Genomic DNA, 27,301 nt, shown 5'->3' on the forward strand with positions numbered 1-27,301 from the left:
AGATAACTCATCTGACATTGTGGAGTGTAGCGCCCTCCTGTGGTGGCTGTCTACTTTAGAATATAAACAAACTAAGGATTATTTTTAAAACCTGAAGGACGCTTTAAGAAATTGAATGGACGTTTTTTTTATTTATTTCCCCTCCAGTACATGCAGGGGGATGTAGATGTCATCTCAAAGAAATGTAAGTATTTTAAATCTGAACGACACAACAGCATTATTTGATATGATATATATAATAATACATAAAGTATAATGACGCTGTCATGTGTAGTGTAGTGTGCACTGAACTTCACTCACATTTGCGACAGGTGAGTAACTATACACACTGCACATTTTGTGCCCCGAGGTCAAAGTGCGTAGGTTAGTGAATCATGACAGCTGTAAAACACACATGGTATTATTATGTTCACATACATATATACGGGTACTTATACAACACTGACCTTAATTCTTAAATGCTGGTGACCTTTGTTTACACGTCATCCCACATCTCTCTCTCTCTCTCCTCTCATTTCCTGTCATCGCTCCGCTGTCGCTGTCCGTTAAAGGACAAGTTCACATCCTTTCCAGTCTGAAACAAAACAATACCGACAGGCCCATGTGTGCATTAAAATCAATTCTGGTTGCTGTTATCATTCCTGCTGTCCATACCGGCTATAAAGAGATTACTTCCGAAAGCAAATAAAATGTAAGTGATGTGGGACAAAACCCACAGTTTCCCACAGGCAGTGTTTCCTTGCTGAGCTGCAGCAGATTTTGTGCTAAAAATAATGTAATTCTGGAGAATACCCACAACATTGTATCACTGCTGAAACATCACATTAGCTTCGGGTGAACTTTCAAAGATATTTTCACACAAAACAAGGCCTGTCGATTTTGTCCCCCATCACTTACACTGAAATCGCTTTGCAGTCGGTATGGACGGAAGTATTACAGCAAAGCAAAAACCAGTGGTAGAAGAAGTAGTCAGATCTTTTACTTCAGTAAAAGTAGCAATAATACAGTGCAGACATACGCTGTAAGAAGTAAAAGTCCTGCATTCAAGTAAAAGTACAAATGAGCAAAACAATATTCTAAAAAGTAAGAGTATTCATAACGCAGAATGTCCAATTTCAAGTATAGAGTAGCATGAAATGGTAATACCCAAGTTAAGTACAAGTATCTAAAAATTGTACTTGAACAATACTTACTTGTGTTTAACCACTGCCAAAAACTATTTCAATGTACATATGGGCTTGTCCATCACTCCCAACTTGTCTCATACTGACGCTTGGTCAGTGGCCCTCATCCTCCAAATATGATGCTCTAGTGTCCTTTCAAAATAAACTTCCCTCTTCACAAGAAGTTAGGTTTAGGCAACAAAGGAAAAGAGCGTGGTTGACGTTAACTTGACTGACCAACGTGACTATAAACAAGTCACCCTCATTTATACAGCATCAGTTGCTCTGAGCATCTAATAGTGACGCGGGTGGGTTTACATTGGAGATATTTGAAAGCGCGGTGCGTTAGTATCAGACGCCGAGAGCCACTGACCAACAGGATTGGAGGACTTGAGAGTGAGACCAGTTTGAAATTACATTTCTGCTCACGTACGTTAAAACCACAAGCTGGAGAAAGTTGACTGAATATGTTTGCAGTTTTGTCAGCAACATAGTACAGATTCTGCCTCAGAGTGTGTGGGTTGGAAAAACCACAACAGCAGTAAATCCACAATGACACCTTAAAGGTCAGTGAAAAATAAAGGCATCCCATGGATCAATGAGATTCAAGAGCCCTCTGTTAAAGTTCAACACACACACACACACATTCTCCCTCCCACTCTCACTTCCACTCATTGTTTAATTTGCCTTGTCATTTATCACTTATGTAATCACCATCTTTTGCTCTGCTGTAATCTATTTCATGCCACTCATAACTTTGTCATTCGGATGTTTGTCTGTCTTTTTTTCTCTTTTGTTAATTTCAAAGTGAGATGCTTTTATGGGATGATTTTGATGTCAGTTGCAGATTTTGTAATCATAGTCTCCTCTGCTTGTTGTCATCTTAGAAACAGTACAGTGATGATAATAATCTGGAGAGAGTGCACAGCCATAAAACTAATAATTATTAATAATAATAACAGTAATAGAAAATACAGAGTGCAGCTCGTTGCAAGCACAGACAACTATATTTCACACGCAGTAAGATAATATAGATTTATGTTGTGTGTTTAAATGCCTTAAATCTTAAGGCTAGAAAAGACTTGGTATATGGCATGTTTCTAAAATACTGTCAAAAAATGCATCATTTTACAAAATCACACCCCTGGAGAAAACATTAGAAGCCTTTTCCTGCTTCCTTTCATTAAAGAAGAGAACATCTCCTCCTGTCCCTACTCTTTGAAATGTCATCTTTGCATTTCAGTGGAGGGAATTCACCGGGAAGACATGTGTCTTATGATAAATACTTTTTTTATGTTCATCTTGGCATATAAACTGCAGATAATAATCACGGGAACTGCTCTGCGTCTTTCTCGGTGGCAGCTGTGTCGCCAGCCTGACTTCAGAGACATCCCCTTAAATCACACCAGGAACTTAAACTTGTAAGAGATCCAACCACGATCCACAATAAGAGCTGCAAATCCTGCTCACCTGCAAGACAGCTCTTGCGGATACCTTCTTGGTACATTATAGACTTTGTCCAGCATTGTTTACTTGTCTTCGTCTTCATTTTCACCAGATTACCCCGTGACCAAAAATTTAAGTTTGAAGTTAATCTCCATGTCCATAGACTTAAAGCTTGACATAATACAGGAAGATGTATAAGAGAGGTAGAGAGAGGCAGTTTAGAGGTAGTAGTACATTTACTCAAGTACTATACTTTTTTGACGTACTTGTACTTCACTTGAGTATTTCTTTTCTGTGCTACTTTATACTTCTACTCCACTTCTACTCCATTTCAGAGGGAAATATACATTTATTTGAAAAGAAAATACATACACAAAGGTACATACACAAATATATAGAAAATATAGGTGGAAAAAAATTGTTATTGTTTTTCTGTTGTTTTGAGCTCTTATTGGAGAAGCATTTTTTTTGTGAGCTTGGTTAAATGAGTTTTAGGTTTATATACATTTCAAGTAACTAGTAACAATTCAACCAATATATCAAGAATAAAAGGAAGAGAATAATTAAAGCTGCTGCAGTAATACACACCTCAAATCAGTTTAATTTGCTCTCTCATCCCTCTAATGTAACCTAATATATTTAACACAAGGGATGCCATTTAAAAATGTTAAATCTAAAATATAGCTCAAATAAAACACCAAACGTAAAGCTCGTGCAAAGCTCGTGTTCAGCGGCCCCGGAAGTGTTTGAGAAACGGTTAAAAGCCAGTTGACGGAGGCTAGCTAGCGTTAGCTGTCAGTAACAGTCATTGTGCAGGGATGGAGGTGACACGCCAAAGTAAGTAGCCCAACACGTTGTGCCCACTTGATGTTTTTGTGTGCCGCGCTACATGCGTCGTTTTAACACACAACAGTAGCAGTGACCTGATATCTATTTAAAACGGACAAGACCATTTCAGTCCTCAGCGGTTTGTTTCTGCTAGCTAGCTGAGCTAAGCTAAGCTAAGCTGCGGTGGTGTATGTGCTAGCACGCTTCTCTCATCACGCTAACGTAGCTACTGATGTTACACTTTCTCTTTTTATTACAGATTTTAAAGACAGTTTAAACGCTGTTTACAGCGCGATAGAGGAGGCGGACTTCCTTGCCATCGATGGAGAATTTTCAGGTAACGATAGATCCTTTTTTTTTATATAAATAGTCTACGTTGTGTAGATACATTGTGACATGTGGTGTTGTTGTTTTTAGGGATAAGCGACGGTCCTAATGTCAGTGCACTCACCAACGGGCTGGACACTCCGGAGGAGCGATACACGAAGCTTAAGAAGGTAAGCAGAGTTGATAGGTTTACGGTACTTAACATTTTGTGTTTTTAATGCATCCTCGTTTCCCTCTATATTCTGGTTTACTGCTTATCTCATTTAAAATCTCTCTGTCTGTCTCTCTGTTCACCAGCACTCTATGGACTTCCTGCTGTTCCAATTTGGAATATGCACATTCAAGTATGACCAGACAAAGTCAAAGTGAGTGATGTCTGCTTCACAAGTACAGAACTACAGATCTGAGATATATATGTATATAAACTATATCACATTTACAGACCAAATTGGTTGATTGTCGGGTACAGGGGAAAAGACATAGTCCTTTTTGGGAGACAGATTTTTATTTTTTCATGACAAAATATCAGACAACTAGAGGATAATAGTATGGTAGTAATCCGTCTTTTGAATGACTCACACACAGGTTATTTTTTTAAATAACCTCCCAGCTGCTGGAATAATTTCGCTAATCCTCATTGTCCTGTGTTCCCATCTCTGCAGGTATATCACAAAGCCTTTTAATTTTTATGTATTCCCGAAACCGTTCAACAGGACGTCCCCCGACTTAAAGTTCATCTGTCAAGTAAGTCTGTGATGCTCCTGGGAGCGTTTCCTCAGTGTGAACGGAGATGAATGAGTTTTAATAGTGACGTGGATGGGTTAAAAATGATTGTTCCTGTAAAATGCCTGGTCAGCTGTAAAACGATGACACTTCTGTCTGCTTTTTTGATGGAAACGGAAGATTACCTTTTGTCATTTCAGAGTTCCAGTATTGACTTCCTGGCCAGTCAGGGATTTGACTTCAACAAGGTGTTCCGTCATGGTGAGTACACCGCAGAGCGACATGAAATACCCCTCTTTGTCTCGTGAAACCGAGATGACTTTTACAGTCGGTGTTTACTTTAAACGCTTGCCGTGTCTGCTGTAGGGAGCAGTAATCTTTGCAGTTCTCATTCACTAGACGGATGTAAAATTGTGACTCGTCTGGTATTCAAAGGAATCCCGTACTTGAACCAAGATGAGGAAGTCCAGCTGAGGGAGCAGACGGAGGAGAGGAGAAATCAACATGCTAACGGCGTAGGGACCCCGTCCTTCATCTCCCCATCCTCCAAAGGCCCCGCACACGTACCCGAGGAACACAAAGACTACATCAACAGGGTGATGTAAGTGTTGCAACACAAATGGAGGTTTTGGGCTGTGGGTACTGACAGTGTTGTGTATGAGCCTTTAGACACAAGTTGTGCATATTTGGTTCTTTCCCACGTCATGTGAGCCAGCTGTGGTTCCCTTTCCTTTGGGGTATGTTGGGCATGGCCAACTGGAAGGAGACCCCATCACTGACCCCGGACTCACTAGCAGCCACATGGGAGGGACTGTACCTCCTCAGTTGACTCTGGAATAATGTCATGTCTACTGTTTTTCCCCTCAGAGGGAAGGTTGAGACCCTCTTCACTAACTCAGAGAAGACTTTGGACTTGGAGCCATGTACTGGGTAATGTTCACTCAAATTGTATTCATCTTTTGATAATGTTTGATACCATTCTTTCCTTACTGTCACAGTGTGTTAAATAAGGAATATTTCTAATACTAGTATCGGAAAAATGCTTTTATTTATTACTTTTTTAACTCTGCTTATATTTCCTAACCAGGTTCCAGCGAAAGCTGATTTACCAGACTCTGAACTGGAAGTGAGTCACTCAACACGTTTGCTATTAGTGTTTTTTTTTATGTTGGATGTAAGAAGATTAAGATTTGTCTTTGTTTTTCACAGGTTTCCCAAGGGGCTTCATGTGGAAACTGTGGAAACAGAAAAGGTAAGAACATGTTGTATTTCAACCTATTTTTCCCTCTGGTTTTGAGTGGAATATGTGAAATATTCTTGTGTGTGTGTGTGTGTGTGTGCAGAAGGAGCGTTACATCCAGGTCATCAGAGTAGATGACGAGGAGAGGAAGTTGAGGGAACAGCAGAAACGGGAGAGGGAGCAGGTGAGTTTTTAAAGATGGACATTAAATTAAAGTGTTGGTGTGTATTCAGTGAAGGAATACACAAATTTGCCTTTTATTTTTAAAAACGATATAATTTTTAATCTTATCGAAAACATTTTTCCCCACACTTCTCTCCCCCCCAACAGGAGGAGGTAAATGATGCTGTCGGCTTCTCCAGGGTCATCCACGCCATCTCTAAATCTGTGAGTCAAACTCAACATTACATCCTTCTGTTGCTAATTCAACTTTGTGTTTTTTATATTTTGTCTTTGGAAAGTCTGACTTGTACCCTTAACCTCTTTAATCTGACATGCAGGGTAAACTTGTGGTTGGCCACAACATGCTGCTGGATGTGATGCACACCATCCACCAGTTCTACTGCCCTCTGCCAGAGGTACAAACTTTAAGATGCATACTTCATATATGGTGCTTTTGTTTTTGCTTTAGTGTAATTTGTGACTCTTTTGTGCCACTGCTCTTATCTTCAGGATCTTCAAGACTTTAAAGAGGTCACCATGTGTGTCTTCCCGAGGTAATGTTCCTCTGCTTTCCTCGATGTGTTTACTCGTTTCCACGGAGGATTTTCTGTACTTCTTGTTATTCATTATTGGCTTTTACTTGCAGACTTCTGGACACAAAGTTGATGGCTTCCACTCAGCCTTTTAAGGTAAATGATCTGCTTCAGTGCTGTAGAATATCGGGGGCAGTATTTGTTGTTGCTGATTGAGATATTTTAGAAAGGTAATAAAAAACCTTTTCAAAGTTAACTGATTGGACATTATTTAATTGTAGTTAAAATGTCTTTGCTCGGGTTGCATCACTGGTCAGAGCACCAACAAACTACAAGTGGCTCCAAAACTGTATTCAAGACTTGTGTCTCTCGATATTTTTGTAAAAATATCTCAAAGGAGACGTTTCCTTTGTGTCTCAGGAGATGATCACGAACACGTCTCTGGCAGAGTTGGAGAAACAGGTGAAGGAGAGCCCCTTCAAGTCGCCACAAGTCGGTAAGTAAATACACGTGACGTTTGTCTGAGCTGCTCTCAAACATCTAAAGTTCTGCAACATTTTATTAATTTTTTTTCCCGCTCTGTACTGTTCACTGTCAGAAACGGCAGAGGGGTTCAACAGTTACGACACGGCCCAGGAACAGCTGCACGAGGCCGGGTACGATGCCTACATCACCGGCCTCTGTTTCATCTCCATGGCCAACTATCTGGGTAACGCACACAATCACACTGATCCTCTTTGTAAATCAAATAAAAGTCAAACTACGTTTATTTAAACTTGTGTCTGCTTCACGCTCTTATTTGCAGGCTCTTTCCTGACTCCACCCAAAGCGTACGTCTCTTCCTCCTCCAAACTAGTAGAGCCGTTCTTCAACAAGTACGAGATGCACTTGAATTTGCAGCCAAATTTCATAAACTGCAAAAATATCTGTAGACAAAATGCATATAATGCGTCAATTTTTTGTTTGTTCTCAAGGCTTTTCCTGATGAGGATAATAGATATTCCCTACCTCAACATCACAGGACCAGATTGTGAGTATAATGCTGCACAGCCGAGCTTAATGCCAGGATTGTTGGATTAGACTACATGCCTGGAAACTTTGCCAGTTTGAAAGAACATAGAATAGTAGCAACTGTTGCTGTTTTCCCCCTCTGTTCCCACAGTGCAACCTAAAAGAGACCACGTCCTGTACGTCACCTTCCCCAAAGAATGGAAGACGAGTGACCTCTACCAGCTCTTCAGTGCCTTTGGTAAGATGTGATGTTGGCAGGACAATTGTGCTTCCTAACGGGTATGACCCATTGTTCATCACTCACGTTGCACTTCTGTTATCCACTCAGGAAACATCCAGGTTTCCTGGCTAGACGACACGTCGGCGTTTGTGTCTCTGAGTCAGACGGACCAGGTGCAGATAGGTGAGTTTCACGCCCCACTTTAATACACACACACACACACACACACACACACACACACACACACGCACACACCAGACTGGACAAAAAAAAAAAATGACGCCGCAATCTGTCAATGTCTCCGTCTAATCCCGCAGCTATGAACACCAGCCGCTATGCAGAGAGTTACAGGATCCAGACGTATGCAGAGTACATCAAGGGCAAGCAGCAGCAGCAGGACAAGGAGAAAGTCGGCCACACGCCCAAATCTTGGGGGGAGGACGGCTGGATGAAACCTCACTACACCTCGGCTACCTTTGGATATCCCAAGTACACCTGCGCTGCATTTTCAACATAACAATCGGTGTAATTACCGCTCTCCTTGGGAGGATCTGCAGGTATGCACAGTTTGCATCTGTATTGATGCATCTATGACTTTTTTTTGGGGGGGGGTGTTTTCTCTAGGGGTCTGAGGAAACGCTGCATCAGTCCCGTTCAGGGGGAGCAGGGGGCCGTAGACGCTCCGATCACAGACGGCTGGAGTCACTACTCGTACCCGGATAGCACCGGCAGCAAGAAGATGAAAACTGATGGTGTGTGAACGCATTTAATGTCTTTGTTTAATGTCTCACTAAGTAAAAGTGCACGTGGTGTATAAAGGGGTCTAATTGAGGCTCTCGTGCACTCTTTGTGTTTCTTAGACAAAGGTGGACAGGCAAACGCAGAGGCTATCGAGAGCAAGACCTCAGAAGGATGGCTAAAGACGGCGTAAGTGAAACGGCGGCGCTGTCGATGTAGTTCTGTTCGCTGTGATTCAAGGCTCATAACGGTTGCTGTGCCCTGCAGAGATGCATCAGACTCGATGGGGTCCAGTCCCGCCCCTGATGAGGAGGGAAGTCCTGAAGGAAACGATGCCGAGGGGACGGTCACCTGGCAACAAGCCCCTGCAGTCCACGGGAGAAAAGGTCAAAAGAAACAGAAAAAGAAGCGCAAAGGTGTGTTTGAACTGTGTTTATAACGTGTTAAGCAAAACCTGTAGACAAAGGGAACCAAAGTTTAAATGTACCATTGTTAAGTTTAGGATAACTTGAAGTTGTGGTCCTTGTCCTCGTCTCTTCATGTCGGTCCTCTCCTCTTGAACAGGGGCTGAATCTACTCCGTCGCTGTTTGAGGTGCCAGAAGTGTGGTAGCGAGCGGTGAGGAGTGGAGAGGCCGCTGTCCCACAATGAGCTCCTGCTCAAGAGTCTCTTCCTCTGCACTTGGGGCGCTCTCTCTCTCTCTCTCTCTCTCTCTCTCTCGCTCTCTCTCTCTCTCTCCCCTGCAAGGTTGTACATCACTGGGAGTGACACGCCCTAAATGAATTAGTTCCCTCTGCAGCTGTGGATACCGTGTCCAAAGCTACCAGCCAAGACTGGACTCTTGACAGAGAACACAAGCCATAACAGCTGCCATATTTTGATCTTGTATCAGAGGAGCAGGAAACTCTTCTGGGTAAATGCGCGCACATACACACTCTTCACTGGAATCTTAAAATCGAATCTCCAGAAATGTTCATTTATTCTCTGTGTTCAGACTGGATTCTGCCACCACACTTTGAAATCATTCATTATTTTTAATGGCACGGTCTCCTCCAATCAGTCTTATATTTTGTGAGTGAGTTGTGTGAGAGTTTGTGCATGTGGGGGAGATGTATGTTCTCTCTTTGTATCCCCGTGACTCCGTTTCATAAACCGTGAGAGATAAAATGCTGCCCGACACGTCCTGTAGTTCAATGTCTGGGTTATTTAGGATTTTAATGGAGTCGAACATAATTTTTTTTTTTTTTCCCATTTTAAAATAAGTTCTGTCAACTTAGACCAGTTTTATCCAACATATATAAGCTTATCAATGACGATGTGATGTTTATAATTGGTGGCGTTTTGATCCTTCATGAGAAGTTCTTTCTGTACAGTTGAGTTTCTTTACCTTTTTTGTGTTAACTGTTTTGTAACCGTGTCAACCTGCAACAATGTCAACGTTTGTTCTAATGCAAAAGGTGTAAAGTTTAAAAACTACTTAAAATATTTCCTTGAAAAGGGAAAAAAAAATTAAAGAGTTTCTTAGTATCTGTTTTCTGTCTTCACTCTCGATGCATTTGAATAGAGGCGTTCTCCACGCTTTATATTGTTTATACTCACAAGAGCAACTTTTACTGCTTTTGCATTCACATGCACTTATTAACAGGTAAAACCATAATCTAATGGAGCTCATAACATGTCCTCCACTGTTTGACAAAATGAGCCGAAGACTTAAATCGGCACATTTTCAATGCTTTAGTTTTACTCGGGTGAAATATTTAAGCTCTAATATAACTACATAAACCGTTAATAAACCTTACATGTTCTTAGTAATTTAAAGTGTATTGCGTCTTAACTTTAGACTTTGTACAGTCTTCCACGCGAAAGTAGTTTTGACAGCACAGGTAAAGAGCTACTCGTGACGGCTGAATTCCATTTAGCTGCTTCAGTTTCAGGGTCCTGGTGTTGTGCTTGTGGCCTCACTTCAATGACGGCGTCGTTAGTCTTATTAGTAACACCTGTGCTTCTATACTTCTAACTCTAGACATGAATCATGGTTACTGAAAGTCAAAAATGAAAGGAGTTTGACATCAAACTAATTTTGTTGAAGTATCAAAATGAATAGATTCTGTATGGTAAATACTGCTCATTAATCAATATTCTTATTTTACTTCAATGAATATAAACATTCCTCCAACATGGTGTTTGATACGGTCATAAATCTTCCATCTTTAACTTCTTCCAGGAGAACAAACCGTATCTCCACCCCAGCATGTGTTATGAAGAGTTATGAGCCAAGTCCGACTTTCATGATCGCACTCGTAAACTGTTAGTTTCCCATTAAGAGACACAAACTCATTGGGTACCAAAGGCAGATTTTACTTTGTAGCTTTCAGTATTTTTTTAGGCCACCAAAAATATTTTACAATTTTACACTGTATTTGACTTAAACTTTGCTTTATATACATTTTACCGATAAAAACAGTCAGACATACAGCGCTCATCTTTCACTAAAAGAAGTCTGGAAGTGGACTGGAGGATATGTTGAGTGCAGGTCATTCTCCTCGCTTGACCTCCATCAGGCACAAACCAGGACAGCCATGAGCACTAGGGAAGAGAAGAGAAGGTTTTAGAAATAATGAAATCTGGTTGCAGATTTTCCTCAGACCGAGTCCTCACCTGGTGTCTCCGAGCAGCACGACCACGGACAAGGTGCCTTCTGGGAGAGAGCTGAAGAGCTTCCTCAGGCGGCGGTCCAACTTCCCCATCAGGAGATCCATTTCCTGGTCCTACACAGATTACATAAAAGGAGTCTTCATTGCATGCGTTCAATAAATCATTAACTGTACAAGTCTTAAGATCAAATCAGAAATGTACTAATTACTCTCCCTCATATGCACTTTGTAGCGATTTTGCTTTGTGCTTCGATTTCAGTCATTAACACTTAGCAGGATATTCTTTCATCGAGGAATAAATAAATATTAAAAGCTCAAGTTTTCTATCAGGTTTTTATGGAAGCCGAGAACTGCCGCGCTTGCAATACATTTTTATCTCAAGATCACAAGTTAATTATTTTGTTATCTCGAGAGGAAGCAAGCTTTATCGCCAGATAATCAACACCTTATCACTAGAAAACAAAAAAGGTCGTTTCTGCCCGTTACTTGTTACGTTTATCAGAGATCAGCAGTGCCATGCCAGCATGCATAGATGTACGGAGAGCAGAACGTGACTTTAAACGCCTCTATATTCACGCAATTCATGTTAAAATCACCAAAAACAAAAGCACAGCCGTTTAAAAGCAGTTATTATAATAATGAGCTCTTTCATCGGTTTTGCACAGCCAGTAAGTCCAAAGGTCGAGAGTAAAGCCAGACCAAAGTGTCTGCCATTGTTGGGATGTCATCTTCTGACAATCTTCAGAGAATTAAATCAGAATTTGCCCGATAATATAATCACCTTGACCTGCCTTCATTGTGTTTTAAAATGACCTCTTTCAATCATTCCAGTGTAAATAAAACTGATTAAAAATTATAAAAAATTATAAAAAAAATAATTAACAAGAGGTGGGTTATATAATTGTCTTCATTCAAAATAGAAGCGTTTAATGGCACTTTCAGCTTCCCATTTAGATGGCGTCTTGACAACTGGAGCAGCTGACTTAAGATGAAACTAACAGATCAGGAAGTACCCATTATTGATCAACGCATCAGACTTCACTCAAGGTCTAAGACATCAGCCCTCGTCATTTCATTTTGATTTAATTTAGTTTATTCTGGATTAACAAACAGGGGTTAATCCTGGTCAGCCTGAGGCGGAGCCGTCTTTGTTATGCATCGTTATCACGAGATAACAAAATAATCAACTTGTGATCTCAAGATAACGGCCTTAAAAAAGAAATAGTCGCAAGCAGGGCGGTTCTCGGCTTCCGTAGTTTTTAAGTCTCGAAAACATCTACTCCTGAACGGCACAAAACTCCGTGGACTGTGACGCTAAAGCGTTTCCCAAAACAGCTGTCGTCTTGGGCTGTCAACCATGTAGGAATAAGCATACAGGACTATAGCTACACTAGTACCACCAGTGTGATGGATGAAACCATTCTTCTACATACACTTTCTTCTAACGGGGCAAAACAGAATAAAAAAATCTAACTTTGGCACCAGGGAAAACGCCCGTCCAATCTGTACTTTGTCACTGGAGTGTGTTCGCATGCTGACAGACATTTTGTGTCTGTGTGACAACCAGCTGGATGTCGATGCACCCATTGTCTTCACCTGAGAACTGGTGTGCCCGTGGGTCCTCTCCTCGCCTTCCGCCGCTTCGCTGCCGGTATGCACCGCGCTGACCCACGAGGGTAAGTGCGGCGGAGTCAGGGAAGGACAGACGAGGTAGTTTTCCTTCCGGAGATCCTCAGAGGAGCTGAGGGCCACGTGTTTATCCACTGAGCTCTCAAACTCTGTCAACCGGAGACACTCGTGTAAGAGACGCACGGACACTTTGTTTGAACGGTACGACAAGTAGAGTACTTTTTACTCACTTATGTATGCATGACTTGCACGGTTTCCACGTTTGGCAGGCAGGACGACTCTCTCCACCGAACCAAAGTGACCGAATGTCTCTCTGATCGTCTCCTCGGACAGTTGAGACTCTCTGGTGCCGTTTACTTTCGCTGAGGACAACCTGTTCGCCGCTCTAACAGAAGTGACACCCGGACATTCTGCATCCGACGCGTGTCCGTTGACCCGTGCAGAAATGCGTAGGTCTTCAGCCATGCTGGGGTTCAACTGAACGGCGTAGAGGTGACTGGTGTTGAGACTGTCACACATCAAAGCATCAAGAGTCAGATCCAGGTCCAGCATCGACTCGTAAACAGGCCTCTGGACCTAGAAAAGGCACACGCAAGCAAACAGTTCTGCAAACGTTTCTGGAGTAACTTCCACTGTAAAGTAAAAGGAATAAGTGACAGAAGGAAAAGGGGGGAAGAGAGTTACCTTGATGGGCTGTCCCTGCATATTAAGTCCATTCAACGCTTTTAGAGCCAGCACAGGTCCCTCCAGCAGCTCAAACTCTACCTCTGCATGAACCTGGAGACCAAACATAGTCAGAAAACACAGGTACGATTAATAAATGACAACCAAAAACAGCTTTTACAGCTCTAGTTTAAGAAGAACTGAAGCGGCCATTTTCACCGCATCCTCAGATGAATTCAGTGGCACATCAGCGACAGAAACACCGTCAATTAAATGTAAATCGTAAATGTAGGCGAGATGTACCCTGACAGTTGTGGTCAACATTTTGATACTTCGAACCGGTCCACAGCAGCGAAACAGCCGCCTCACTTCCCTCTCGGAGAAATCAGCGGGGAACGGCCCGGCGAACACGACGCACATATCCCGAAGGTTCGCACGCGCCTGCAGGACGGACGCACGTGTTAAGCAGCACATTAAAACAACACTTTAAAAACGCATCACGGTGTGAATAGATGCCCTCACCCTCTGGTGCTGCTGCTCCTGGCGAGGGTGGCACCTCTTCAGATGGTCCGACAACTGGAGCACCGAGAGGAACGGACACTTGGTCCGTCTGCTGAAGGAGGCCAACACCTGAAGGAGGCGAGATTTAGTAACAGAGGTGAAGAAAGGGAGGAGTTGGTTAGAAAGACACAGGACATACAGTCCTGTATGTACAACTTCATTCATCTTTCCTCTCTTTGTCAATGTTGGTTGTTAAATTAGGCAGAAATGCCACTAAAGATTTTTCATCAAAACCAGATGCCTGATGATATTCATCACCAAACGGAGACAGGGATCCTAATACCTAACAAACGGGTTAACCATCAAACTCTTTATAAGGACTTGTATGCACCACAAATGGAAAGATTTCATATTTTGGGTAAAAAACTTAATTTAGTTTGTTTGATCCGGTGAAAGGTCAGACGGCTCCAGGGTCAACACTTCTCATGTCTCACCTCTTTGTCAGAGCTGTGCCACTGCTGATTGGACAGATCCAGGATGAGGTCCGAACGCTTTCCTAAGTAGGCGACTGACCGGCCGAGAGTCTGTAATATGTCCGCAAACCTGAGCGAGAAAATAAAGATTCACAAGAAGGCGTTAAACATCCTAAACCATTTCTTTTGTTGTTGGACAATTAAAGCCTAGACATGAGTAGAAAATGTCAAAAAGACTGTTTGAGTTAAAGAGATCGGTACATTCTGGGTGTGTAAAATGTTAGCTTAGCATGGAGGACAAACCCAGACTCAGAGGAAAGACACGGTTTTGTGAGGACATGGTCTGAGTAACTGTGGTCAGGTGTAAAGAAGACAAAGAGGTTTACAGACAGCATCAAGTTTAGTACCTGAGACTTGGTTTGGGTGCAGGTTCACAGTCAGCGGACTCCTCCATTATCGTGTATCCCCACAGCTCCTCCAGGTGAAGCTCTACAACCTGAGAGTGAGTATATACAGAAGATAAGATATCAACTGTGTGTGTACGTGTGTGAGAGTGTGTGTGTGTGAGTGTGTGTGAGAGAGTGTGTTACCTGACGAGGTCCTGTTTTGATAAAATACTGAGCCAGCTCCAGGGCTGCTACAGCATCCTCAATGGGATTATGACCCTTCTTCCCTTCAGTTTGTATTTGCCTCCTGGAACACAAGTGGAAAATCTAATTACAAACCCTGGTGGGTGAGACGGGGGAGAGAGAGAGAGGGAGACAGAGAACTTACTGCAGCACGACCTCTGCCAGGACTTTCAGTTTAAACTTTTGTCCAAAGTCTCTCCTGTACAGCAGCGAGGTGTCGATTACATGCTGGTGGATCAGCTGCAGGCAGGACACAAACACAATACAGGTCAAAACTTCATAGAACAAATAGATCTGCTTTTGAAGAGAGACTCTCCAAAAATATTCTGATACCTATGAATAATATAAATGAATAAAACAAACTATTAATATATACATATATATATATATATTTTTAGGTGAAAAGTCAAAATGTTTGGAAGCCGCTGGTTTAATCTTTAACAATGTATCCAATTCATAAGTCCAGATGAAGTGACGAGAGGTGCATGTACCTCAAAATGATACTTAAATCCACGCAAACAGCGATACGAGCCGTTACACGTCGTAAAGACGTAAACAAAGGCCGACCTCAGATTCATGACACATTCAGACATACAACAAAAATACCGTCTTACTCAGAATTGAACTTTATCCTGATAATTCTATTGACGCGAGCAGGAATTGAAATGTCAGTTTTAACTCACTTTCAGAGCCACGAGGTCGTTGTTTACCGAATGTCCCACCAGAACCGCGTCGCTCGGCAACAACTGCCTGAGCTTCACTTGAACATCACGCAGCGTCGTTGTGATTGGTCGCAGCATCGCTGCGGTTATACCAGAGAACCTATCGGAGCGCACACAGCAACAAACATGTCTTTTAGCTTTTTAACACAGTGATTGATGGTGGTTATCTAAAAAGCACACCTGTGTGTGTGTGTGTGTGTGTGTGTGTGTGTGTACCTGGTGAGGTAGTCGAGTATTCGGTTCTGAGGTTTCACCAGATCGTCCAGCAAACAGTTCCCATCACTGTCCACTAGAGAGACGCGAGCCAACTCGTTCCCTCTTTCTGTTAGACACTGAAGCACAACATGCACACACGGACAACACATGATATATAATACATATAATATTAGGTACAGTATGAGTTTATTTCCACAGTTAAGTCGTGGTTTCGTTTTTTAAAAGCCGCTACCAGTATGTATATATATATATATATATAATCCAAATTCTACCTGTCTCTTTGTCGCAGCGCATGCTGCAGTATTGATTGTTTGAAACTGTAGCACTGTATTCTACAACGTAAAGTGTGAATGGAGTGTATAACTGAGCGCATCCTCTCACCATTTCGCAGTCCAGTCCATACAGAGGGCTGCCGTCAGTCACGCAGTCAACACCGTCTGTGCACACGAACTCCTCAAAGCCCGGCATTCCTGGAGACAGAGACGAGGAAAAGAAGCTAGAGACGGTGGAGAAGGTGGAGGTGTGGACGGAGACAGCAGCCAATGGAGAGTGAGGCCACGTCCATATTAACCCAGCCAAAGTCGAGCTCTTAAAACAGAGAGAGAGAGAGAGAGACTGACTCACCTTTGACAGGGTAGTGTTTCTTGATCATCTCCTCCTGGGGGAGAACATACGCTGTCAGTCCTTTCCTCTGTGTCCCGAACTTGGTGATTACTGGGTGAATCCTCAGTGCTGCAGCAGTGTGTAATAACACACACACACACACACAAAATAAAGAACAATAAACAACCAAACTACAGCTGAGAGGTATACTATTTCTGACTAAATGCCACTTTAAGATAATGCGATGATATTCCGGGGATGCATATTAAGGCCTTCAGAGGAAGAATATTAGTCAAATGAACTGTGGATGTGAGGCATTTATAATAAGTTTGGAAAATTCTATTAGCAGCCTTTAATAATGAGGATAGCTGTGTGGGCTTCATCGTCATTTTGTGACAAAGTCTCAGATAAAACCGACTCTTACGTCATACTGGTGATGTATGTATAGCCCGGATCTACACACAGTCAGGACGTACCCACAAAAGATTCCCACCTTTGTGCAATTCACTGCTTTCACTGTGCCTTTGGGACGGAGCGTCCGATTCCGGGACTTCACCGCTGAAGATTCCTGACGCCAGGTCGGTAGGTGACGGCGTAAATGTGACCCTCTAAATAACAACGACAAGGTCCAGCGTTGACCCGAAGCACTGACACTCATAGCTGACATCATTGTGCATTTACCCTGCTGGTTACTCACAGTGGTGTAGCTGGTCCTGAGGTGCCGCAGGGTGAGGTAGTGTTTGTAAAAGTGACTCTGGGTCAGCCCCTCCACGATCACCACATTCACAGCTTTCACCCTCTTCTGATGGTGGAGATGACACCAGCTAGAAGACACACAGGCGGATGAAGAGACAGAGGAAAGAGACTAAGTGGTGTGGCGTTTAAAAGGATCATTTAGATAATCGTTAGAGCACGAAGGGACGCAGTAAAAGTGCTTTACAGAGAGTTAATGTTACTACCATAAGTCATCACCTGGGCTGTTTGACGCCACCCGTTTTCCCCAGAGCGGCATAGTGCAGCAGCTCCGTCAGCTCACTCGGTGTAATTGGTTGTTGAAGGCGGTCGAGCGGCACAGAAATACTCGGCGAGCGTCCAGACGTCTGCGTCTCCTGACCTTCCCGCTGCACACTTCTTAATCTCTTGGCCTCCCTGTGCGCTGTGGGGCCGACGCTCCGTCTTTTCCCTCTGCTGCATGCTCCTGCTGCTGATGAAAGCTCACCAGATGTTTCTACCGGGAGGTGAAAACAAAAAGACATTTGAAATGGCATCGTCTCCTGGCTGTCGAAGTTTATGGACGTCTAGGAGTTACACATGTGCATCTTTAAATTCATATTGTTGTATTTTGGAAAGTAGAACACAGGAGCGCTATGTTTAGCCAACTAGGGCTGTGTGTCAAAGCTCAATACTTGCAAAATGTGTCTGCATTTTGAATATCTATAACTGACAGCTAAGCCTCAGGTGCTGTTTGGAATGTGGTTGCTTTGTTCTAAGACAAAAATATAAACCCAGAGAAAAAGTTAAGGAGTTTTGAGATTGAAGATTGTCATGCCTTCATTAATGACTAAATATCTATACCACCCTAGCCCCATAATATAGGAAATAACTCAAAACGATTACAGTTTTACTGAAAGTAACTTTCGTCCATGACAAAAGAGAGAAATGATTTGAAGACAAACATGTTTACAGTACAAACCTGAATGTGAAGCAATGAAATAAGTAATGGATTAGTATTGGTATCATTCGCCTTTGTGGTACTATTATGAGGGGGGGGTGCATTTAAAGCATATCCGGTGACTGTATGATGGTGTGTTGTCTTTATTTCCGCTGCAACTTTCAGGTAAATTAAGTAAGTTTAAGCTTTTTTTTCCCTGTAGGTTCAAGTGAGTTGATTCCAGTGGAATCTGAGCTTTTACTGCTGTACAAAGCTAGCGAAACTAAAGTGAGAATAAAGAGTAACAGTTAACTACTAGAAACACTACACACCTCGCTTAGCTAGCTGACTTACTTACTTACTTGTTTAAACAATAAATTACACTTATACATTTATAATTTAGGAGTACTTATAAGTTAAGTATACGTGTGAGAATAGTTACCAGAATAAAAAGGTGTACATACCAGATGTTATGGATCCTGAGGGTTCTAAATTCATGTTTTTCTACTACCGGTAGAGGCTAAAAACACATGAGGCGCTGCTGCACGTTACAATTTGTGATAAGTTAAAAACAAATGTGCCAGCACTACTTCCGGTTCGAAACTTTTAAAAATAAACGAATGAAGCTAGAACTGTAGTCATGTGTTTTAGTCAGTCAATGTAGCTAAATTGAAGAATTTAAGAGGTTTGAAGAAAAACGTAAAACATTACAAATCAGACTGTGACATATAAATATTAACAGTCGTGGTGCTTTATATGTGCTGCAGTATTTCATGCTTTTGTTTTGGTGACTATATGGTAAAACTGGAAATACAGTTCGATCAGTTCAGTTTCGATGAACTGTACGATTTTTCTGCGATCGACTATTTGTTTCTGACTAGTCCCAGTTAATCGAGCTCAGACTGATGGATGAACATTTTAAAAAAGCAGCGCGATTTTTGCTGCTTTTTCAAACATATTTTTTGTAAAGTTGTTTGCTAGCAAACGTTATGTCTACAAAGAAACTGGCCAAGTAAGTGACCGATTAGAAACATGACGTTGTAACTTAATAGCCTTAAATGTTTTACAACCACATTAGCCACGTTGTTTACGTGCAGTGCTTGAATATTGTTGAAATAGTCAGCAGTACTTGCCCCTAAACAGTTTATTCAGTAGATAGTAGTAGTTGTAATAGCAGTAGTTAGTAGTAACGTTAGTTGTAATAGTAGTAACGTTAGTAGTAACGTTACTTCTAACGGTGGCTCTTCGATCCCTTCCTGTCTCCACAGAGAACTCGGATTATTGAGGCAGAGGAGTAAATCTTCTAATGGGTCAAAGACATCATTATCAAGTAAGTATGATTATTTGTATTTATAATATGCATACACAGTTCATGTACTTGATCCCCTCGTCATTACTCTATTACACTGTCTGTTTTCTTTCAGATCAGATATTTTCACACCTCATTGTGATTGATTTTGAGTCAACTTGCTGGAGAGAGAAAACCAACTACAGCCAGGAAATTAGTAAGTATCCCTTTATATGTCACATGTGGACCATTGTTACTTTTCACCCGTACTGCTGGTAACACGTGTCCCTCTTTCTTTTCTTTCCCGCCATGCCAGTTGAGTTTCCTGCTGTTCTACTGAACACATCCACAGGGGAGGTCGAGTCCGAGTTTCACACTTATGTTCAACCCCAAGAGCACCCCATTCTGTCCGAGTTCTGCACCGAGCTGACCGGGATTACACAGGTGACTGTGTGTGTGTGTGCATATCTACACTGCTACAAACGTACCAATGCACCTTCTGGTGCCGTGCGCTGTAAATAGTTTTGCATCACATCTGACATCGTCTTTGGTTCTCTGTCCTACAGATTCAAGTCGAGGCAGGGATCCCCCTTCAGATCGGCCTTTCTCGGTTCAGCCGCTGGCTGCAAAACCTGCAGCTGGAGATGGGTGTGGTCTTTCCCAACAGACCACAGAGATCTTCTGCACCTTCACCTTCTCAAAAACTGTGTACTTTTGTCACATGGTCAGGTAAAAGTCAGCTGCTTTGGACTCAGTTAATGAGGATCTTCCCTGCTTTGGAAACAAGAGCACAATTAACATCAACTAGAATGCCATTTTTATCTTCTAACGTTACAAATCGTGTACAACAACACTGATTATCTGGCTCCGTGCTGTTGCATGATGTGAAATGAAAAGGCTGCTTTGCCTCAACAGTTTATTTTCAACTCATTGGAATTTTGGAAATGAAGTGGATAAATTGAACTTAAAACACATTGTTAACTTTAATGTGCCTCCGTCTGCGTTGCGTGTCAGACTGGGATCTCGGAGTTTGTTTGCAGTACGAGTGTAAACGCAAGCAGCTCCATAAGCCTGATGTGCTCAACAGCTGGATCGACCTGAGAAGCACCTACAAGGTAAGTGGAAGCTCACTCTGTTGTCCTTCATGTTTTATCACTCATGCTTATGGCTTTACCTAACAATTGTGTAGTGTACCAGTTATTATTTAGTCTACAACATCAATGACATTTTATAGTTATTGCATATTCCCATTTGAAGTTACAAGGTAAAGTATTCAATTTGCTTATTTTGTCCGACCACCTGTACAAAAGGTATTCGGTTATGAATGACATGTAACCAAGAAAAGCAGCAAATCTTCACACTTGTGCCGTGATTAACCAATTTTTTGGTATTTTTCAGCTGTTTTACGACAGGAAACCCAAAGGCCTGAACGGGGCACTACAAGATCTGGGAATACAGTTTTCAGGGAGAGAACATTCTGGTACAAACAAAGTTTAAAGTTATTTCGTCAAAATACACCCACACAGAAAATAGACTCAATCTGAGCCAGCGTGTCTTGTTTTTCCTCCTTCCTCAGGTTTGGATGACTCCCGAAATACAGCTCAGTTGGCAGCGAGGATGATGAGGGATGGATGTGTGATGAAGATCACCAGGAGCCTGGAGAAGGTGAGTGGCCGTCATCCAGCGATGCAGCCCAACTCCTAAATCCCCCCCCGGCCTCCCTTCTGTCTTCCCAAGCAAAACCCGTTGTGGAGGATGACTATATACGGAAGTCTTTGTGGATGAAGCTCGTTTGATTCAGAAATGTAAAATGTTTTAATTTGTTTTGAAGCTTTCTTATATAAATAAACAAATATATAACTGGACTGTTGCAAATCCTAAACACTGATATTCATGACATTTGCTAGCTTTTAGACATTTGTGCGTTAAATGTGAAGTAAATATTTCCGGACACTGAAGAAATAAATAAGAGCAAGACAAGTGAACGTGCAGTTTAAAGGGAGAATTTATTTGACTGCTGTTTCAACGAAACCCAGGAATGGATATTTTATGAGTCACTGATTATGTCTTTCATCTTAATATAGATGCCATTAAAGGTCAAACCCATGTTTGGAAACACAACTGCAGACAACAAAACATCCAACAAAGAGGAAAACGCACCGTCTACAAACAAACCCTCATCGTCACCAATTCCTCCAGAATCATGTCGGATAAAATCATGTCCAGAGAACATTTTAAAGGATTTCGACCCAAAGAGGAACTCAAGTTCTGTACAAATCTGCCAAAGTCTGATCTCACCAAAGACGCTGCTGAATGGTACAACTACGCCACTCTGGGGCTGCAGCAGGAGGTCCGTCAAAGCGGTGGCTGTCGCTAATATCTCCTCTTCAGTTATGGTAAACTGTCCTTCACCACGCGATAACAACAGCAGCAGCAGCCTTGTTCTGTGTTCGACTACTCTAGGCTGCCTTTCAAATCTGCCTCAGACACACCAGCCGTCCAACACGGGAGCACCGGTAGAAGAGGAAGGTGCGGAACCTTTCGTGGAAACCGAGGACAGGTGTGGTTCATATGACGATGTGGTGTTGGAGGGTGATGGTGATGATGATGTCATTGGAGAATTTGACGTTGATTATGTGGCGGATTTTGACAGCGGATGCCATGTGTGGGAAAGGCCCGATGGAGCACATTCATCTTGGGATCGGGTTACATTCAGAGACAAAACAAGAGACACGGTGAGCGATGAAGGCAACTTTAAAAATAAGATCACCAGTTGGTCCTCAACGTCTAATCACTTAAATATAATCAGGCAGCATTCATTGATCCCAGAGCCCAGTACTTATTTTGCTGTGCCTGAAGCTGTTACTCGGGACTCCAAATCAAATCGGCACAAAACAGGACTTAGAACCTCTCTACAAGTACAAGAAAAGCCAGACGGGCCTCATGAAATCCTAAAAACAAACCCACCCTCTCTACTCAGACACAACCTCCTTATCCCAGAAAAGACCTCCACCCCTTACACCTCATTTGCCCGGCCACAAGCAGTCGTCACAAAGCACAGCGAGACTCCAAAACCTTCCTTCACCATCTTCACCAACCCAGCAAAACCCTCACGTCCCTCCTCACGTGGCTCTTTCTGCGCCTCCGAGAATGTCCTCTCCTCTCTGTCGACCAGCGTGCTCGCCTCGCTCACCAATCGTTGCTCCATTCCTGTGACAGCGAAGGGAGGGCAGAGGATCACAGCCCCACTGTGTGCTTGCGGGCGTCGTGCAAAGCGCCAGGTCGTATCCAACGGGGGCCCGAACCAGGGGCGAGGCTTTTTCTGCTGCCCGGTCCGGCGGTCCGGCAGCGGCGGAGGGATCCAGAAGGGCTGCGAGTTCTTCAAGTGGGAGTCGGCTCTGATGAAGAGCAGTTCAGTGGGCGCTCCTGCTGTCGGGTCTTCTGTCTCACTCTGTCAGATCAACTCCACTCTGAGTCGTCCACCCCACAGGTCCACACTGAGAAAGAGCTGCTAACACAGTGGAGCTGAGAGTGTATGTTCTACCTCAGTCACAGAGACTTTGTGATATCATATTGTCATGTTGAACCAATTGTTTGTCAAAAAACGTTATTTTGTTTAACTTGTTCACATATGTTTTGTAAAAGAAAAGTAAAAACGTAATCGATACGCTAAAGCTGTCATTTTACTGACATAGTTATTTCTCAAGTAAATGTATTGATTCCATTTTGGCTTTCATGAAAAATCAATTTTATTACTTTTCTTTATTTCATATCATGTTGGATTTAGGATGTAAAAGTGAAATGAGCATAAATGAATGATCACAATGAACTATTAGTTCATATAATGTTTGTGATGCAGTTTTTATTGAAATAATCAAATCAACCAATAATGAACATTGATAATAAACTTAATTTTCTACGTGTTGTACAGTAAGAATGCTATTTTTGGAAATGTGCTTTCAAATGAAATGTTGAATAAAATGAAGTGACTGTTTTAATCATGACTTTGTATTTTGTGTTTTAATCTTTAAATTGTTTTGTGTTTTGAAGTATTCACATCTGTTACTGAAGTTACATTAGACTACAGAGCAGCATTAGACCTCGTCCTCATATTCAACCACAAATATATGACATGGAACTTCTGTTGTGCTGGTTTCCACATTACTATACCCCCACCTTTTGCATTACATTCATTTCCATTATAAACTAAAGTCTCTCTAGGTATGTATATGTTTATAAGCAATTGTATTTAAGTAACTGTTTGTAAATATTTTATTATAATTTAATTATACTCTAATTTAAATATTTGTATATATATACTCTCTTTGTGTGTGTAGCGTGAATGGGCTACAACTTTTATTTTAGAGTGCAACCCTGTCTTGTAAAACTAGCAGTACTAGGATTTAAGAGTATTATATTTTAAGTAAAAGCATTCAAAACTATCAAAACATACTTTTTTAGTAGCATATCATAATGTATTAATTGATCTGTGATTTATTAATTAAGAGTCTGTAGTGAAATCAAAATGGCAGTTTTATTTCTTCTGAAATGTAGTAGAGTAGAAGTGTAAAGTAGCATAAAAGGGAAATACTCGAGTACCTCACTGAGTAAATGTATATTTAGTTTCGTCCACCACCAGGTTGAAGCAGGAAGTCAATAATCCAAAGGTGAACGATGATTCGCGAAAACGTCGAAGACTTTTGTCCCTCTTCACGCGCCGTACAGTACAACTAAAAACGTGCTATGTTGTGACTGAATGAGACATCGGTTCTCTGAAACAGCTGCAGTACTGTGAGCACATATTTAGGCGGGACAGGCTGTATCGTTTTGAAAAGACCACATCGCGTTTACGCTGTTGTCTCTGCGCCTTTAGAGTCTCTGAAATCTTAGCCTCAGCTGTTAAGCTAACGGCTAATATAGCCGAGGAGGGGACAGCAACGTTAACCATAACAACAGCGTAGCCCGCTGCTATTGAGCCTAGATACACACAAGGGTTTATATCAGTGTGAAGGATTATCTGCGAACATGTCGGCCGCGTCCAACGACGCGAGGAAACGGAGCAAGAAGCGGTATGCGGCCGGCCACCACCACAGCAAGCGGTGGAAGGGCTCGCGGGAGCTGGAGGTGGGCATGGAGGGGATCCTCATCACGTGCAACATGAACGAGAGGAAGTGCACCGCGGAGGCCTTCAATCTGCTCAATGAGTACGCCGACGAGCTCTTTGGGCCCGAGAAGGTGAGTCCAGAAGCACTTTGATATCCCGTCCCCCGTTTTTCCTGTTCCTGCGTTATCGTGCAAGTTGCAGCAAGTGAACTGCGCCCTACAGTAAACAGCATATTGTATCATAAATCATTTTAACGCCAGAGCAAAAGCTTGTCATTGTGCACATTCCCATGTCAACAGACTTTAATTAAACTGGTCAAGCTGGTCTCTTTTTCAATACACACTAAATTACATGTGTCTGTGTTGAACCAGGAAATACGAAATCTAAAAAAACTAGTCACAACAATTTGTGTAATTGATTACTTTCAACCAAAGCTTATTAAATTTCAAGAATTTCTTGTTTTACATCATTTTGAATTGAATATTTTTGGCTTTTGGGCAGGTGATGATTGGAATAAAAAAATGATTCAGTACTTTATTGACATTTTATAGACGAAGGTAATTAAAGTTGGACGTGTATTATGGTGTTATTGACCCGCCTTTCTCATGATCGCAGCTGCAAGATAACAATGGGAGCAGCAGTGACGAGGAGGAGGCTGAGGAAGATGTTGAGGTAGCGCTGAAGAAGGAAGTGGCCCAGCTGAAAGCATCTGGAGCTAAACAGCAGAGGCGCTTCCAGGCTTTGGACAGTGGAGCAAACAATGTCATCTTCATCAAAACTCGAAATCTGGGTAAGTCCTTTTTTTAATGAACGGATCATTGACGTGTATTTTATTTTCCTGTATTATTGTGGCCACAATTTATTTATTTTTCTTCCTCGCATAGAATCGGACAAGCTGGTTCATCACATCCTGTCTGATCTGCACACCACCAAGAAGAAAAAGTCCCGCGTGATCCTTCGGATGCTACCAGTGAGAAGCTAAAATTTGAGTTTTGAGTTTATTGAAATAAGGCTGCAGCCATTTGTTTAATCCATTTCACGACAATCAAAAATAGTGTTACAGTAATTTAAGTTTCATGCTGCCGCCATTGTCTTTATGCTTTGTTTTTCTTCTCATCCAGGTAACGGGAACATGCAAGGCCTTCCAGGAAGACATGGTGAAGTACCTGACTACTTTCCTGGAGCCTTGGTTCAAAACCCCAAACTGTGGTACCTACCAGATCGCCTTCAAGGCTCGCAACAGCAGCCACAACAAGAGAGACGAAATCATCAAATCAATCGCAGGTAGAGTTGGACTCTAGATGAATTTGTTGGTTGATAATTTTGTCTGATGAAAAGTGATTTTACCTTTTTCTGATCATCCGTTGTGATTTTGTTTTTTTACCATTGCAGGTCTCGTGGGGAAGCTGAACCCAAAGAACAAAGTTGACTTGACCAACCCAGAACTGACAATCATTGTGGAGGTCATCAAGGTGGTGTGTTGCATCAGTGTGGTAAAAGACTATGCTCTGTATAGAAAGTACAATGTCCAGGAAGTAGTCAAAGAGGACACACCGAAGCCCGATGTGACCCCAGCACCAACGGATACGAGCACAGCTGGGGAGAAGGATGCACACGATGCAGAGGAGACGACCAAAGAAGAGACGAAGAAAGGCGAAGAAGACAATGACAACAGTGTGCCAGAGGAAGACAAGGAAGCTGGGGAGGAGGACGAAGGTCACGGGGAGTAATGGCTCACATTTAGAAAAGCTGTCAGTCAGATTTTTAATTTCTATGTGAAGCAAAAAAAAAAAAGCCGTTCCTTTTTTTCACAACTGACTCGACGAAGGTTCGCAAGACTCGAAGAGAATCGGAATTTAATTTAATATCTTTTCCTTGTATTCATAAAGATATCTATGACTTCATTGAGATGTCCATTTTTAAATAAGTGATTTTTGAATTAACTGGTATTACCATTTTGCAGCATAACTGCCATCAGCTCAGTTTTTTAATGCTGAATTTTAATTTTTAATTTCAGTGTCCTTTAAAAAAAAAAAAGGTGTTTTGTTCTGGTTAACTGGTGTGTCGCATTTAGTAACTCTGTTTTTTAAACTGTTATTTCCTGAAGCAGTCCCTGAATTAAAGTTATCTGTGTGTTTGAATGTTTTTTCCACAAATCCTTATTTTATAGTACATCATATTTCAGTGATTAACATAACAGGTGGGGCTACATTCCTGCATCTCACATCAGGTTGTCAAATGTCCTGTGACTTTGTCTCATTAACCGTCTCTGTGGTTCTTCTCTGCACCACTAGATGGAGGTAATCCCTCATTTTGTAGCGACATGGTCATCAGTGTGACAGGTCTTCTGATGAATCATTTATCAAAATCTATGAAACAATCTACAGATTTTCTTTGCTGCATTGCAGTCTTTTTTTTTTCTATGTCTGCTTTAAATCATTTTCTAAATGTCTTTCAGCTGGTTGTACAATGAACAATATAGGCTTTTATATCGATGTAAAAGACTGGATCATGTCTCAGGACAGATGTGGTAATTTGACTGACGCACCATAAGTATGTGGTATATACGCAGGCAGAAGAGTATTGTCCATTGTAAATTTCTGTGTTTCTCATTTATTTAGCAAAAAAAACAAGCAAGCAACAATCAGAATCAGCTTTATTGGCCATGTATGTGTACGCATACATGGAATTTGACTCTGGTTTTCAAGCGAATTAACCAAAAAAGTGATGCCTATCGCTGTCTCTCTTGCTCTGGTAAATAATCATAGCCCACCCTGG

At 42.0% G+C, this 27,301-nt stretch overlaps 4 protein-coding genes across 6 annotated transcripts; 3 read left to right on the forward strand and 1 right to left on the reverse strand.

Annotated features, from left to right (window-relative positions):
- The first annotated feature begins 3,359 nt into the window (after positions 1-3,359).
- parn (poly(A)-specific ribonuclease (deadenylation nuclease)) lies at positions 3,360-9,917 on the forward strand. 2 transcript variants are annotated; one of them, XM_076091575.1, is made up of 26 exons: positions 3,360-3,446; positions 3,697-3,774; positions 3,855-3,934; positions 4,062-4,129; positions 4,427-4,508; positions 4,688-4,748; positions 4,923-5,088; positions 5,355-5,417; positions 5,575-5,613; positions 5,697-5,739; positions 5,831-5,911; positions 6,058-6,114; positions 6,228-6,305; positions 6,400-6,443; positions 6,536-6,578; positions 6,843-6,918; positions 7,021-7,131; positions 7,228-7,297; positions 7,397-7,452; positions 7,585-7,671; positions 7,762-7,836; positions 7,971-8,142; positions 8,278-8,405; positions 8,514-8,580; positions 8,659-8,807; positions 8,956-9,917. In XM_076091575.1, the coding sequence occupies exons 1-26, from the start codon at positions 3,428-3,430 to the stop codon at positions 9,000-9,002; spliced, it is 2,040 nt and encodes a 679-aa protein (XP_075947690.1). In that variant the 5' UTR covers positions 3,360-3,427; the 3' UTR covers positions 9,003-9,917. The 2 variants fall into 2 exon arrangements, with proteins under 2 accessions (XP_075947690.1, XP_075947691.1); XM_076091576.1 differs by lacking the exons at positions 8,514-8,580; positions 8,659-8,807; positions 8,956-9,917 and having other exon boundaries at positions 7,971-8,178; positions 8,278-8,403.
- Positions 9,918-10,727: 810 nt separating this feature from the next.
- rexo5 (RNA exonuclease 5) lies at positions 10,728-18,691 on the reverse strand. Of its 2 annotated transcripts, XM_076091577.1 has the most exons (19): positions 18,596-18,691; positions 17,453-17,708; positions 17,178-17,304; positions 16,974-17,088; positions 16,502-16,609; positions 16,259-16,347; positions 15,878-15,993; positions 15,623-15,761; positions 15,085-15,179; positions 14,901-15,003; positions 14,718-14,806; positions 14,332-14,440; positions 13,859-13,966; positions 13,640-13,777; positions 13,358-13,450; positions 12,904-13,249; positions 12,641-12,822; positions 11,049-11,158; positions 10,728-10,976 (listed from the first exon to the last, which is right to left on the reverse strand). In XM_076091577.1, the coding sequence occupies exons 1-19, from the start codon at positions 18,627-18,629 to the stop codon at positions 10,925-10,927; spliced, it is 2,409 nt and encodes an 802-aa protein (XP_075947692.1). In that variant the 5' UTR covers positions 18,630-18,691; the 3' UTR covers positions 10,728-10,924. The 2 variants fall into 2 exon arrangements, with proteins under 2 accessions (XP_075947692.1, XP_075947693.1); XM_076091578.1 differs by lacking the exon at positions 18,596-18,691 and having other exon boundaries at positions 17,440-17,625.
- A 351-nt stretch (positions 18,692-19,042) lies between these two features.
- On the forward strand, positions 19,043-23,415 carry eri2 (ERI1 exoribonuclease family member 2). The gene is made up of 9 exons (XM_076091951.1): positions 19,043-19,143; positions 19,400-19,461; positions 19,556-19,636; positions 19,736-19,863; positions 19,986-20,148; positions 20,434-20,534; positions 20,818-20,899; positions 20,996-21,084; positions 21,504-23,415. Exons 1-9 carry the CDS (start codon positions 19,121-19,123, stop codon positions 22,932-22,934), a joined length of 2,160 nt encoding a protein of 719 aa, XP_075948066.1. The 5' UTR covers positions 19,043-19,120; the 3' UTR covers positions 22,935-23,415.
- Positions 23,416-24,148: 733 nt separating this feature from the next.
- On the forward strand, positions 24,149-26,664 carry thumpd1 (THUMP domain containing 1). The gene is made up of 5 exons (XM_076091952.1): positions 24,149-24,654; positions 25,139-25,313; positions 25,408-25,493; positions 25,645-25,807; positions 25,916-26,664. The coding sequence occupies exons 1-5, from the start codon at positions 24,445-24,447 to the stop codon at positions 26,251-26,253; spliced, it is 972 nt and encodes a 323-aa protein (XP_075948067.1). The 5' UTR covers positions 24,149-24,444; the 3' UTR covers positions 26,254-26,664.
- The last annotated feature ends 637 nt before the right edge of the window (positions 26,665-27,301 follow it).

Source organism: Anarhichas minor, unplaced genomic scaffold (genome assembly GCF_050575085.1).
Source record: "Anarhichas minor isolate MPS153535 unplaced genomic scaffold, ASM5057508v1 ptg000014l, whole genome shotgun sequence".
NCBI classification, from domain to species: domain Eukaryota; kingdom Metazoa; phylum Chordata; class Actinopteri; order Perciformes; family Anarhichadidae; genus Anarhichas; species Anarhichas minor.